Consider the following 15,448-nt stretch of genomic DNA (forward strand, 5'->3'; position numbering starts at 1 on the left):
CACACAAGACAAACAAAATGTGAGCCAGAGCTTTCCATCCAGCCAAGATGTCTTAAGTATAAAAAGGTAGAAAAGAACATTTGGAAATGCTGAGGATATTTTTTCTCTGATTCCCTCCTTGGAGAAACTATTAGAAGATAAACTTTAGCCAACCAAGGGATGGCTTGGGAAACCAAAGCAGATGGACTACAAGTGAGAACTAAATGCACTTAAGAGAAGAATTAAAACAAACACAAGAACTGGAATGACAGAAAAAAAGGTAAACAAATTTAGTCTTTGAGTTGCTTACCTGGGGGTATTAACAGGAGAGTAACCCACAGGATGATGATGGCTATGACAATAACAAGGTATAAATTACTGGCTGGTTAACTACGTACCAGGTACTGCTTAAAACACTGTGTGTGAGTGTATATACACACACAGTGTTTTGTACACTGTATACACACACACACATATATATACACATATACATATATATATAAATATATTCCTAACAACTCATAAGGTGAACGTCATCATGCATGCTGCATGCTCAGTCACTTCAGTCGTGTCTGACTCTTTGCAACCCCATGGACTGTAGCCTGCCAGGCTCCTCTGCCCTTGGGATTCTCCAGGCAAGGATACTGGAGTGGGTTGCCATGTCCTCCTCCAGGGTATCTTCCTGGCCCAGGGATTGAACCCAAGTCTCTTATGCCTCCTGCAATGGCAGGTGGCTTCTTTGCCACTAGTGCCATGTGGAAAGTCCCAAACATCATCATCTCCATTCATAAATAAGAAAGCTGAATATCAGATTAGTTAAGTACGTTAACTAAGATCACATAGCTAAGTGATAAATCCAAACCTAGGTCTGGCTCCAAAGTCTGGGCCTTTAATTTTATTGCATTTGAGTTCCCTGAACATAGTACAACACCTTATTTCTCTCCGGCTTCTCATCATTTAACACAAAAAATATAATATACAGCAATATGCTTCCCAGGTGGCACAGGGGTAAAGAATCCACCTGCCAATGCAGGAGATGCAAAAGATGCGGTTTGATCCCTGGGTCTGGAAGATCCCCTGGAGAAGGAAATGGCAACCCACTCCAGTATTCTTGTCTGGAGAATCCCATGGACAGAGGAGCCTGGTGGGCTAAAGTCCACAGGGTCATAAAGAGTTGGACATGACTGAGCAACTGAGCACATGGCACAAAAGCAGTAATATAATATAGTATAATATAATAATAATTTATTAGTCCCATTTTATAGATGAGAGAAGGAAGCAGAAAGGTTAAATAACTTTCCCAAAGTTACACAGCTACTTAAGTGATGATGCAGCTAGTGTGACTCTAGAGCAATACAATCCAATACTAATTCAATAGGTGAACCACATATGTAATTTCTAATTTTCTAGTAGCCACAATTAAGTTAGGAAGAACTTAATTTTTATCAATATATTTGATGCAATGCATATTTTTATGTTTTCAGTTTGACATTGAATCTATATTTTGTAATAATTTACATTTTTTTCATGTGGTAATTTGCATTTTTCCCCACTCAGTCTTTGAGATCCTAGGTGTATTTTTTACTTACAGCATATCACCTTTTTTTTTTTTTGCCACTCGGTGCAGTTTGTGGGATTTCAGTTCCCGGAGTAGGGATTGAACTGGGGCCCCCAGCAGTGAAAGCGCCGAATCCTAATCACTGGACCACCAAGGGATTCCTTACAACGCATCTCAAATTGGATTCACACTTCAATGCTCACTAGCCACATGTGGTCGATGGCTCCCATACTGAACAGAACAGATCCAAACCTACATGCGTCACCAATTTAATAGCATGCCAACTCTCCATTTTTCATTCTCCAACACTGATTCCTGAAGTGTTATTTTATAAAATAAAAAATAGCAACTGGATATATTCTCTTCCTTCAGAGAAAGCCCAAACTGGGTTAAGGTTTCACCTCTATAAAAGGTCATATTTATGCTTATCATTCAGTTCAGTCGCTCAGTTGTGTCCAACTCTTTGCTACCCAAGGAATGCAGCATGCCAGGCTTCCCTGTCCATCACCAGCTCCCAGAGTTTGCTCAAACTCATGTCCATCGCGTCATTGATGCCATCCAACCATCTCATTCTCTGTCATCCCCTTCTCCTCCTGCCTTCAGTCTTTCCCAGCATCAGAGTCTCTTCCAATGAGTCAGTTCTTTGCATCAGGTAGCCAAAGTATTGGAGCTTCAGTGTCAGCATCAGTCCATCCAGTGAATATTCAGGACTCATCTCCTTTAGGATTGACTGATTTGACCTCCTTGCAGTCCAAGGGATTCTCAAGAGTCTTCCCCAACACATATTCAAAAGTATCAGTTCTTTGGCACTCAGCTTTCTTTATGGTCCAATTCTCACATACAAGAGAATCTCACACATCTCTTTAACTAGATGGACCTTTGTTGGCAAAGTAATGTCTCCATTTTTTAATATGCTGTCTAGGTTGGTCATAGCTTTTCTTTCAAGAAGCAAGCGTCTTTTAATTTCACAGCTGCAGTCACCACCTGCAGTGATTTTGGAGCCCAAGAAAATAAAGTCTGTTTCCATTGTTTCCCCATCTATTTGCCTTGAAGTGATGGGACTGGATGCCATGATCTTAGTTTTTTAAATGTTGAGTTTTAAGCCAGCTTTTCACTCTCCTCTTTCACTTTTATCAAGAGGCTCTTCAGTTCCTCTTTGCTTTCTGCCATAAGGGTGGTGTCATCAGCATATCTTAGATTATTGCTATTTCTCCCGCCAATCTTGATTTCAGCTTGTGCTTCATCCAGTTTAGCATCTCACACGATGTACTCTACATGTAAGTTAAATAAGCAAGGTGACAATATACAGCCTTGGCATACTCCTTTCCATGTTCCATGTCCAGTCCTAACTGTTGCTTCTTGAACTGCATACAGGTTTCTCAGGAGGCAGGTAAGGTGGTCTGGTATTTCCATCTCTTTAAGAATTTTCCAGTTTGTTGTGACCCAAGCAGTCAATGAAACAGAAGTAGATGTTTTTCTGAAACTCTTTCGCCTTTTCTATGATCTAACAGATGTTGGCAATTTAATCTCTGGTTCCTCTGCCTTTTCTAAATCCAACTTGAACATCTGGAAGTTCTCGGTTCATGTCCTGTTGAAGCCTGGCTTGGAGAATTTTGAGCATTACTTTACAACATGTGAAATGAGTGCAATTGTGTGGTAGTTTGAACATTCTTTGGCATTGTGTTTCTTTGGGATTGGAATGAACACTGACCTTTTCCAGTCCTGTGGCCACTGCTGAGCTTTCCAAATTTGCTGGCATATTGACTGCAGCACTTTCACAGCATCATCTTTCAGGATTTGAAATAGCTCAACTGAATTCCGTCACTTCCACTAGCTTTGTTCAAAGTGATGCTTCCCAAGGCCCATTTTACTTCTCATTCCAAGATGTCTGGCTCTAGGTGAGTGTCACACCATGGTGGTTACCTGGGTCATGAAGATCTTTTTTGTATAGTTCTTCTGTGTATTCCTGCCATCCCTTCTTAATATCTTCTGCTTCTGTTAGGTCCATACTGTTTCTGTTCTTTATTGTGCCCATCTTTGCATGAAATGTTCCCTTGGTATCTCTAATTTTCTTGAAGAGATCTCTAGTCTTTCCCATTCTATTGTTTTCTTCTATGTGTATTGTTGGATCATATTTTTTACGTTCATCTGTTCTCCCTGTATTTTTCTCTTCCCCATCTCTTTCCTGCACATTGATGCAGGTATCATAGCAGGAACGCAGCACACACAGCAGGAACGCAGCAAAGTTGCCCAAAAAAAGGCAGAGCAGAAAGATGAAATAGCCTGCAAGACATTCTGGCTTTTTCTATTGAAGCTTAACCCCGTCCCCCATTCCCCTGAGGAGAGGTGTTGGGGTTTACAAAGCAGGCAGCTTTAAGAAGCAGTAGGAAGAGAAGCATTGTCCCAGATTGGAAGGAGGTTCTCCTTGGCTTGGGGAAGAAGAGAAGAGCGTCCTGGGATAAGGTAAGAACTGGCTCTGAGTCTCTGCTGCACCCTGGGACGAAGGCCCAGGGTAAATGGTGGGGGAGTAGAGTCTACAAAGGACTCCCACATCTAAAGCCACCATGTACAGGAGCAGCAGAGAACTGCTCAGCATGGAGTGACCATAAGACAGGCACAGGGAATATTTATAGGGCAATTGGCAGGAACAGATGTCCAACTACTAGAGTCACCTCCTGATGCCTTAGCGCAGCTGAGAATCTCCAAGCTGTGGGAAAAGCTCAGGAGTCATCCCTGGGAATGACTGGGGTTAACTTTCCCCTAATCTGCTGTGAAAGTAGGGCACTGGAATCAAACATTAAACTGAATTCTAGAAACCAAAGAAAGTAGCCAGCCTTGGAGTTGCACCCTATACACACACAAAGAGAGAATGGAATATTATTCAGCCTTTAAACGGAAGGAAATTCTGACACATGCTATAACATGGATGAGCCCTGAGGGCACGTGCTAAGTAAAATTAGCCAGTGACAAAACTACACATGCTGTGTGATTCCAATTACCTAGAACAGTCAGATTCAGAGACAGGAAGGAGAATGGTAAATGTGGGGGGCAGGGAGAAATGGACAGTTTTTAAAATGGGTACAGAGTTTCAGTTTTCCAAGAGGGACAAAGTTCTGGAGATGGTTGCACAACACAGTGAAGGTACTTGACACTGCTGAGTTTAGAGAATGTACTTAACACTTTAAAAATGGTTCAGATGATAATTTTTTTTTTTTTGGCTGTGCCACTTGGCATGTGAGATCTTAGTTCACTGACCTGGGATTGAACCCATGCCCTCTGCAGCATGGTGTCTTAACTACTGGACTGTCAGGGAAGTCCTTAAGATGATAAATTTTATGTTATGTACATTTTACAACAGTTATTAAAAACTATTATCTTGACTACAGAGGTTTATAGCCTTGATGTAGTGCATGGGGTGAGGGGAACTCACGCTCTGGAAGCCTCAAAGTCAGAAACAGCAGGACATTTCTTTCAGTTGCCAGTTCACTTCTCTGAGCACTGCTCCTCCAGCACCTCACTTGACAGTATGTCTTTTTTACATAACAGAAGGCGGAATTATCTCTAGAGGAGACTAGAGAGGGCCTTGAAGAAGCTTGTAACTGATAAATGCTTGAGACAGATGATGGAGAGACAGGGAGGAGGAACTGATCAGGGCAAGATTGGAGAACTGCCTCTGAGCCTGAGTGAGGCTGAACACCACACATTTTCCAAACCAAAACCATCTCAAGGATTTCTGGGCAGTTTTTTTTTGTTTTTTTTTTTTTGTTTTTTTTTTTTGAGTAGGAGAGGTAGGTTCTGAAATGCTGGCATTTCTAGGACACTGTGATGGATTGAAGGGACAAGATCACATATTTAGGATTTGGGATTCTCTTCCTAATTCAGAACATGTGATCACTGAAATGGCATTAGAATGGCAGGCCACGCCCTGAGGACCTCATTCTAAGAAAAATGTTTTTATCTGTAATTTGATTTGTATGCTTCAAGGGCATTGGAAAGAGGATAGTTGCTGAAAATGTAAGCTATGCAGACAGAGATGCTTCCCTTTATAACAAGTTGCCAAGGAACACATAGGCCTGAATCAAACCCCATTTACGGTCACTGGTGCGCCTTGGGGAGCTGGTGACATCTCACATTCTTTACTTTGATTGATTCATTGCCCACTAGGCTTAATCTTATAAATTACCATCAAAGGCAAGGCATACATCCTAAATTAATGTCTTTCTTAGATTAGCATCTTGTTTATCAACTGACATTTTCTTGAATCCCCTGGAGATATCCACCTCACCATCAGAGCAAAGGTGTAAGTGACCCAAAGCAGTGACCCTGATGAGTTCAACTGGAACCTCGCCCCTGCTCTGGGGCGACCCAGAATCTGGACTCACAAAGTGTGTGTCAACCCCCAAGCTGTGAAAGCAAGTGGCTCCAACGCAGTCCCAGGGCCCTTCTCTCTGGAGCCTCTGCAACACCGTTATGGAAACAGAGGCAACTTGCAAGCATGTGTACCCTGCACTTCTTCCCCAGCCCCAAACCACCCCCAAAGAATAGTTCCTGACTGTTTGAAGCTAGAAATCTTTCTGATGATTATTATAAGTCAGCGGGAAGATAGCGGTCAGGATAGGCTTTCTCAGACTTCCAATGCCCTCTATGCTGGGTCATCTCACATTCCCACAGGAGCTGCCTTCCCTGCTCCACTCCTCTCGGTGGTGTTTACTCAGTGTATTTGGAGCTTAGCAATTTCATTAGCTCCCCAAAGAAACTCCCATCTCCTGCTTTCGGAGGAAGCTTCTAGAACTGGATTCCTGAATCACAGTACTATTTCTCACTTATTTCCTGAGCTTGTTCTCAATGCCTATTAAACTCTCTGATCACATCTTTTGAATGAAAGAGGAAGTTCATTCAGCTTCCAGAGTTTCCTGTATGCCCCCGACCCTCACAAGAGGCAGGATCATCCAGCATGTACATCTAGAAGCACTGCCAGCCCTGACGGGGAGGCAGCAGAAAACCCACAACAAGTGCGGGCATTATAGCTTCCAGACAACCCAGGGCACAGAGCAGCTCTGCCTGTCCAAGAATAAAGACTGCACTGACATGCCTGGGGCCATGTCTCTAGAAGTTTCCCAAGTTAGGAAACACATTTCACTGAGGCTACTTCCTCAGGTAATACACTTATGCCTGGTTGCCAGGCTGCCAAATTCTCCATTAACATCTATGAACTCTGCCCTTATACCACATGAATAATACAAAAGATACGGTTAGTCCCTCTCCCTTGTGCTTTATTTTTCAAGGCTAGGGATCATCTGAAATTATTAAGACATAAAGTACACGCTTCTTTTTGACCCCAGATACCTGGAGGGAGTTTTCCTTTCAATTTCCTTGAATTCCAAGTAATCACACTGTCACCATCCTTAATGGGAAAGGCAGGAAATTCTACACATTCCGTTCTCTCTGCAAATGCATGGAATCTGAAATAGGAAAAGATTTGCCACATTAGGCTAGTAAGTGCACATTAGGCTAGTAAGTCTATTCATTCTCCCAAGGCTGTGAATTTGCTCTTCTGTGGTGCTAAGCACCTTCCAAGTGTTCACTGCTTTCCCCTGTACCTTGTCAATTCCCACAAACAAAAGACAGGAAGACAGAACAGAACAGAGAATTGAGAAGCCATTGGAATTTTAACTGATGACTCTTCTGTTCATTAGAGGACACTTAGCTCAACCAAATAGTATTTACTGATCCTGGAAAAATGACACCCTGTGCTGAGATTTATTCTTTTGTTCCCAGGGTTCCATCATGCCAACACAGTTTTGATAGCTAAGAAGCTAATGAGGGGCCAGACAGTGCCCACAATCCTGAGGGTTCAGTGTTGAAATTTGGTGATAACAGGCACCATTGGCTCATTTGATGGGCTGCTGATGGGCTTCAGTCAGCTTTAACTCAGCAAACACACACTGCCCCCAGAACCTGAGCATAAGGACTAATGAAAAGAATTCAGTGTGGGCGAGTTTTTAAGGCCTGACTCCTCTAAGTGAGGTCCCAGGAGCAGCAGCAGCACCTGGGAGCTGGCTAGGGATGCACATTTCTGGGCCCTACCTGGATTCACTGAGTCAGTGAATCAGTGACCATGCACTTTAACATGGTCCCTGGGGCAGTTCTATGTAGCTTAAAGCTCAAAAAGCACCTGTGTACCAGTGTTGATGGTGCACTATTTACCCTAGCCAAGACATGGAAGCAACCTAGGTGTCCATCAATAGATGAATATATTCCATATATACAATGGAATACTATTCAGCCACAGAAAGAATGAAACAATGCCATTTGCAGTGCCACGAATGGACCTAGAGGTAATCATATGAAGTAAAATGAGTCAGAAAGACAAACATTGTATGATACCACTTATAGGCAAAGGATAAAGGGAAAGATATACCCAACTGAATGCACAGTTCCAAAGAATAGCAAGGAGAGATAAGAAAGACTTCTTAAGTTAAAAATGCAAAGAAACAGAGGAAAACAATAGAATTAGAAACACTGGAGATCTCTTTAAGAAAATATCAAGAGATATCAAGGGAATATTTCATGCAAAGATGGGTACAAAGGACAGAAATAGTATGACCCTAACAGAAGCAGAAGATACTAAGAAGAGGTGGCAAGAATACACAGAACTGTACAAAAAAGGTCTTAATGACCTGGATAACCATGATGCTTTGATCACTCAATGAGAGTCAGACATCCTGATCTCTTCTGTGGTGCTAAGCACCTTCCAAGTGTTCACTGCTTTCCCCTGTACCTTGTCAATTCCCACAAACAAAAGACAGGAAGACAGAACAGAACAGAGAATTGAGAAGCCATTGGAATTTTAACTGATGACTCTTCTGTTCATTAGAGGACACTTAGCTCAACCAAATAGTATTTACTGATCCTGGAAAAATGACACCCTGTGCTGAGATTTATTCTTTTGTTCCCAGGGTTCCATCATGCCAACACAGTTTTGATAGCTAAGAAGCTAATGAGGGGCCAGACAGTGCCCACAATCCTGAGGGTTCAGTGTTGAAATTTGGTGATAACAGGCACCATTGGCTCAGTGCCTGTTAGAACAGTGTATGTGCCTGTTAATACAGTTCTGTGTATTCTTGCCACCTCTTCTTAGTATCTTCTGCTTCTGTTAGGGTCATACTATTTCTGTCCTTTGTACCCATCTTTGCATGAAATATTCCCTTGATATCTCTTGATATTTTCTTAAAGAGATCTCCAGTGTTTCTAATTCTAACAGGCACCATTGGCTCAGTCAGACATCCTTGTAAAGTCAAGAGGGCCTTAGGAACCGTTGTTGTTGTTCACTCACGAAGTTGTGTCTGATTCTTTGCGACCCCATGAACTGCAGCATGCCAGGCTTCCCTGTCTCCCACCATCTCCCAGAGTTTGCCCAAGTTCATGTCCACTGCATTGGTGATGCCATCCAAACATCTAATCCTCTGTCACCCTCTTCTCCTTCTGCCTTCAATCTTTCCCAACATCAAGATCTTTTCCAGTGAGCCAGCTCTTCGCATCAGGTGGCCAAAGTATTAGAGCTTCCACTTCAGCATCAATCCTTCCAGTGGATATTCAGAGTTGATTTCCTTTAGGATTGACTGGTCTGACCTCCTTGCTGCCCAAGGGATTCTCAACAGTCTTCTCCAACACCAGAGTTCAAAAGCGACAATTTTTCAGCACTCTGACTTCTTTATGGTCCAGTTCTCACAACCATCAGTTCAGTTCGGTTGCTCACTCATGTCCGATTCTTTGTGACCCCATGGACCACAGCATGCCAGGCTTCCCTGTCCGTCACCAACTCCCAGAGTTTACTCAAACTCATGTCCATTGAGTCAGTGATGCCATCCAACCAACTCATCCTCTGTTGTCCCCTTCTCTCCTGCCTTCAATCTTTTTTTTTTTTTTAAGATTTTTAACATTTATTTTATTGACGTGTTAATTTACAATGCTGTGTTAATTTCCACTATACTGCAAAATGGTTCAGTTATACATATAAATTCTTTCATTTTCTTCTCCATTATAATTTATCACAGGATATTGAATATAGTTCCCTGTGCCATACAGTAGAACTTAGTTGTTTATTCATTCTATATATAATAGTTTGCATCTGCTAATCCCAAACTCCTAATCCCTCATTTCCCCAACCAGTTCCCCCTTGGCAACCAGTCTGTTCTCTGCCTTCAATCTTTTCCAGCATCAGGGTCTTTTCCAATGAGTCAGCTCTTTGCATCAGGTGGCCAAAGTGTTGGAGTTTCAGCTTCAGCATCAGTCCTTCCAATGAATATTCAGGACTGATCTCCTTTAGGATGGACTGGTTGGATCTCCTTGCAGCTCAAGAGACTCTCAAGGCTCTTCTCCAACACCACAGTTCAAAAGCATCAATTCTTCAATGTTCAGCTTTCTTTATGGTTCAACTCTCACATCCATACATGACTACTGGGAAAACCATAGCTTTGACTAGATGGACCTCTGTGGGCAAAATAATGTCCCTGCTTTTTAATATGCTGTCTAGGTTGGCCATAGCTTTTCTTTCAAGAAGCAAGAGTCTTTTAATTTCATGGCTGCATTCACCATCTGCTGTGATTTTGGAGCTCAAGAAAATAGTCTGTCACTGTTTCCACTGTTTCTCTATCTACTTGTCATGAAGTGATGGGACCGGATGCCATGATCTTAATTTTCTGAATGTTGAGTTTTAAGCCAACTTTTTCACTCTCCTCTTTCACTTTCATCAAGAGGCTTTTTAGTTCCTCTTCACTTTCTGCCAAAAGGGTGGTATCATCTGAATATCTGAAGTTATTGCTATTTCTCCCGCCAACCTTGATTCCAGCTTGTGCTTCATCCAGCTCGGCATTTCACATGATGTACTTTGCATATAAGTTAAATAAGCAGGGTGACAATACTTGACCTACTCCTTTCCAGATTTGGAACCAGTCTGTTGTTCCATGTATAGTTCTAACTGTTGTAAGTTTCTCAGGAGGCAGGTAAGGTGGTCTGGTATTCCCGTCTCTTTAAGAGTTTTCCAGTTTTTTATGATCTCCTTCATGGATCACTGCCTTGTTGTGGTGAAGGGGCTTGTATAATTTAATGAAGCAATGAGCCATACTGTGCATGGCCACCCAAGATGGACGGATCATAGTGGACAGTTCTGACAAAACATGATCCATCCACTGGAGGAGGGCATGGCAAGCAACCCCAGTATACCTGCAATGAGAACACCATGAACTGTATAAACAGGAAGGATTAGTACGAACAAAGCTAGTGAAGGTGATGGAATTCCAGGTGAGCTACTTCAAATACTAAAAGATGAAGCTGTGAAAGTGCCTCACTCAACATACCAGAAAATTTGGAAAACTCAGCAGTGGCCACAGGACTAAAAAAGGTCAGTTTTCATTCCAATCCCAAAGAAGAGCAATGCCAAAGAATGTTCAAACTACTGCACAATTGCACTCATCTCACATGTTAGCAAGATAATGCTCAAAATCCTTTAAGCTAGACTTCAACAGTTCACGAACCAAGAACTTCCAGATGTACAAGCTAGATTTAGAAAAAGCAGAGGAATGAGAGATCAAATTACCAACATCCATTGGATCATAAAAAAGCAAGAGAATTCCAAAAAAATGTTTCCTTGACTACGCTAAAGCCTTTGACCATATGAGTCACAACAAACTGTGGAAAATTCTTAAAGAGATGGGAATACCAGACCACCTTACCTGTCTCCTGAGAAATCTGTGCACAGGTCAAGAAGCAGCAGTTAGAACTGGACATGGAACAACAGACTGGTTCCAAATTGGGAAAAGAGTACATCGAGGCTGTATATTGTCACCCTGCTTATTTAACTTCTATGAAGAGTACATCATGCGAAATGCTGGTCTGGATGAAGCACAAGCTGAAATCAAGACTGCTGGGAGAAATATCAACAACTTCAGATATGCAGATGGCATCACCCTAATGGCAGAAAGTGAAGAGGAACTAAAGAGTCTCTTGATGAAAGTGAAAGAGGAGAGTGTAAAGGTTGGCTTAAAATTCAACATTCAAAAACCTAAGATCATGGCATCCAGTCCCATCACTTCATGGCAAATAGATGAGAAAACAATGGAAACACTGGCAGGTTTTATTTTCTTGGACTCCAAAATCACAGCAGATGGTGACTGCAACCATGAAATTAGAAGATACTTGTCCTTGGAAGAAAAACTATGACAAACCCAGACAGTGTATTAAAAAGCAAAGACATCATTTTGCAGACAAAGGTCCACATAGTCAAAGCCATGGTTTTTTCCAGTAGTCATGTATGGATGTGAGAGTTGGACCATAATGGAGGCTGAGCACTGAAGAATTAATGCTTTCAATTTTTGGTGATGGAGAAGACATCTGAGAGTAACTTGGACAGCAAGGAGATCAAACCAGTCAATCCTAAAGGAAATCAAACCTGAATATTTACTGGAAGGAGTGATGCTGAAGCTCTAATACTTTGGCCACTTGATGCAAAGAGCTAATTCACTGGAAAAGAACCTGATTCTGGGAAAGATTGAGGGCAGGAGAAGAAGGGAGTGACAGAGAATGAAATTGTTGGATGGCATCACTGACTCAGCGGACATGAGTTTGAGCAAGCTCCAGGAGATGGTGAGGGACAGGGAAGCCTAGTATGCTGCAGTCCATGGGTCAGCAAAGAATAGGACGCAAGTGAGCAACTGAACAACAACACAGGTGCAAAGGTGAATGGAGACTAAAGGCTCCTGGAAAGAGAAGAACAGAGAAACCAATTTTTTGGCCGCACTGGGTCCTCATTGCTGGGTGTGGGCTTCTCACTGTGGTGACATCTCTTGTTTCGGGGCATGAGCTCTACACTTGGAGGCTCAGGAGTTGTGGCTCATGAGTTTAGTTGCTCTGCAGCATGTGGAATCTTTCCAGACCAGGGATTTAACCCTTGTCCCCTTCATTGGCAGGTGGATTCTTTACTATTGGAGCACCAGGGAAATCCCATAGCAACTGATTGGTCATGAAAACCACTCGGAATTGAGGCTCACCACTGACTTCATGCAAGCAGTCAGTTCACTCAGTCTCCCTGGAGCCTGTTTTTGGCCTACCTGCTGAAGGTCTTGGCACTCAACTCCTTCAGGAAGGCTATGGTGCCCTGTCCTCTGGCATTGAAGGACACCGTGCAGACAGGACAGGGGATCTTCAAAGCCTGCTGAAGAAGAAGCTCCTTGGATTCCTCGGGAACGTCTCCCACCACAAAGTAGTAAATGGATTCAATCTGCAAAACAGTGGTGCTGTCAGTTTATTTCCCTGACACACCCTAGCCTTGAATCAGACTCATGGGTGATATAATCTCTATAAAACTGCCTCTTTAAAAAAATAAATGGGCAGAAAGAAGAGCAGCACTCCTCAACCTTTCTTGAGGATGTGTGGAGGCCAAAGTCAAGAAGTGAGATATTCAAGTCCTGGTGCCAAGAACTCTCAGCCTTTACATGGGAAGGATATGACTGGCAGATGAGGAGAAAAGCTTCCTCTGAGCCCACAAATACATTATGCAGTCAGGAGTGGCTATTTTCAAGTCCAGGAATGAAGGAAGTGTTGGCATAGCCACTGGGAGCAGGAAGCTTATTAGCAATTCCCCATGTTGGTGCCAGAATTCTACAGTGAAAACTCAGGCATCCTCAGCCTGAGGCTGTGTGTGGGGAGGAGGGCATATTCCCAGCTGGTTCATCCTCTGGTCTCACCTCAGGGACAGACACACCTGGGAAGGTGAGGCCAGTCAGGGGGCACGGCAGGCCAGAAGTCAGGAGAAAGACACACATACGCACACACACACACCCCCCACACCCCCCAAAGCTTAAACCAGGGATCTGGGAGATGCATACCTCACCCAGAAAGCAGACAATGACAAAGTGGTCCCTGCTTAACTTAAAGACATCAACTCCATCTACAGGGCCCCAAGCAGTGGTCCCGCCCCACCCTTAACTACACTGCTCTAAAGGTCTCCTCTGCCACTACTGAGTTCTGTAACCTTGGAAAAGTGGTTTAAGTTCAGTTCTTCACTGTGAAAAGGAGCTTATGCAATTGGCTTCATGATAGAGCTTAAACATGATGACTTACACTTCTGCGTGTATATAAATCTCAGGAAGTAAAAACCACAGGGAGGGCCAGGAATGCACATCATCTAAACCTAACCCCACCAAACACGCTAAGTGATTCTCTACTTATAACTCAGCCAGAACCTCCAGCAAATGTGTTCTGTTGTAAGGGATAAACAGATGTCACCAGCCCTTCAGGATTCAGGAGCCTCTAATTACACATCTCCCATCCCGGGTTAGCTGAAGGTAGATAGTCACTTACCTCACCTCGACTTCAAAGCTGAGACTTAAGCCTACCTGGCCCAGAGACAGGTGGGCAGAGGGTAAGCTCCCAGCTGCTTAGGATGCCCAGTCAGTGGCAGCAAAGGGGGGACAGTCTGTGTCCAAGAAGGCAGGTGGGGACAGGGTGGCAGGGGGTCCATGCTGGGAGCCAGGAGATGGCCAGAGCCCCATCTACTGCAACCACACTCCTCCTCGAACTGGGCACAAAAAGTCCATCTGACCCCTCACTCTCTCAGGCCCTTCATCACAAAGTCCCTGACTTTTTAAAGCACCTCATGGGAGGTAAAGACGAATGAATGTTGCCTATTTCTCCCAGCCGGCCACTTGAAAAGAACTAAAAACACTGACAGGAGGAAGAAAGTGTTCTTCAGATTCCTAATTAGACAACTAATACTGTTTTCTTCCAGAAAATGCATTCTATATCATTCTCTTCATGGTGTTAGATGTTACTTTACATTGTTGTTCAGTCTCTCAGGCATGTCCGTCTCTGTGCAACTCCATGGACTGGAGCACCCCAGGCTCACATAAGACATCTTAAATAGGTTCCACTGAGCCATAGTTACTAGTTTTCTAGCTGTTTTGGTGCCCAAGTTTAGCATGAGGACAGCTTCATCCTCTCATGGGATCTACAATCACACAAAGCTCCAGACAGGGAAACAGACATGGGGAGAGGGTTTGGTACATAAACAAGAAAGTGAGTGAGGACAAATATCTCTCATGGGTCTGTTGACAGCTTCTGACACCTTGTATCTCTGCCTCGAGCAGTGCAAACATAGCTTCTTTGCTCTGGCAATAACCCAAGAACCTGAAATTCTCACACAGAGACTTTTTTCCCTCAAGATTTCATCAAACTAGAAATTGCTATAGCCAGCAGTGAGTCAGGATTTGCTTCCCTTCATTAATCAAGGCTATAGGGTTATTCACTATTCACTAAGGTTCTTACTCAGCTTCTTAGTTGCCTGTATTTTTGGTCAACTCTCAGTTATCCGTGCTCCAGATTTCTGGGGACATGCTTTCCCAGAGACCACCATCTGCACACTGCCTTCCTTTCTTTTTATAAAATAAAATATTTACTTATTTATTTGGCTGCACTGGGTCTTTGTTGTGGCATGTGGGATCTTTAGATGCGGCATGTGGGATCTAGTTCCCTGACCAGGGACCAAACCTGTACCTCCTGCATTGGAAGTGTGGAGTCTTAACAACTAGACCGCCAGGGAAGTTTTTAATAGATTTTTTTAAAAAGTTTTACCCATTTATAGGTTTTTTTTTTTATACACCACTTGGCATGCAGTATCTTCCCCAGTCAGGGACTGAACCCATGTCCCCTGCAGCGGAAGCTCAGAGTCTTAATCACTGAACTGCCAGGGAAGTCACCATGCATGCTTTTCTTTGCTCATCTTAAGACACAGAGCATGGCATTTTTATATGTGAGGCAGCTGCTTTTATTAACATTCTCCTCAGGACCTCAGCCAGATACAAGTTCTGAGTGGAGAACACCAGTCTGAATATGTTCCACATCTCTCACACCCCA

General features: G+C 43.2%; 1 protein-coding gene across 2 annotated transcripts in view; it reads right to left on the reverse strand.

Annotated features, from left to right (window-relative positions):
* Window positions 1–15,448, reverse strand: part of VWA3B (von Willebrand factor A domain containing 3B) — a 180,087-nt gene that overhangs the window by 136,055 nt on the left and 28,584 nt on the right. For both annotated transcript variants that reach the window (XM_065927450.1, XM_065927449.1), the window contains exons 6-7: window positions 12,646–12,815; window positions 6,884–6,999 (exon numbers count right to left, since the gene is read on the reverse strand). In XM_065927450.1, the coding sequence (XP_065783522.1) occupies window positions 6,884–6,999; window positions 12,646–12,815 (286 nt within the window). The remainder of the gene's footprint in view (window positions 1–6,883; window positions 7,000–12,645; window positions 12,816–15,448) is intronic.

This window comes from Muntiacus reevesi, chromosome 3 (genome assembly GCF_963930625.1).
Source record: "Muntiacus reevesi chromosome 3, mMunRee1.1, whole genome shotgun sequence".
NCBI classification, from domain to species: Eukaryota; Metazoa; Chordata; class Mammalia; order Artiodactyla; family Cervidae; genus Muntiacus; species Muntiacus reevesi.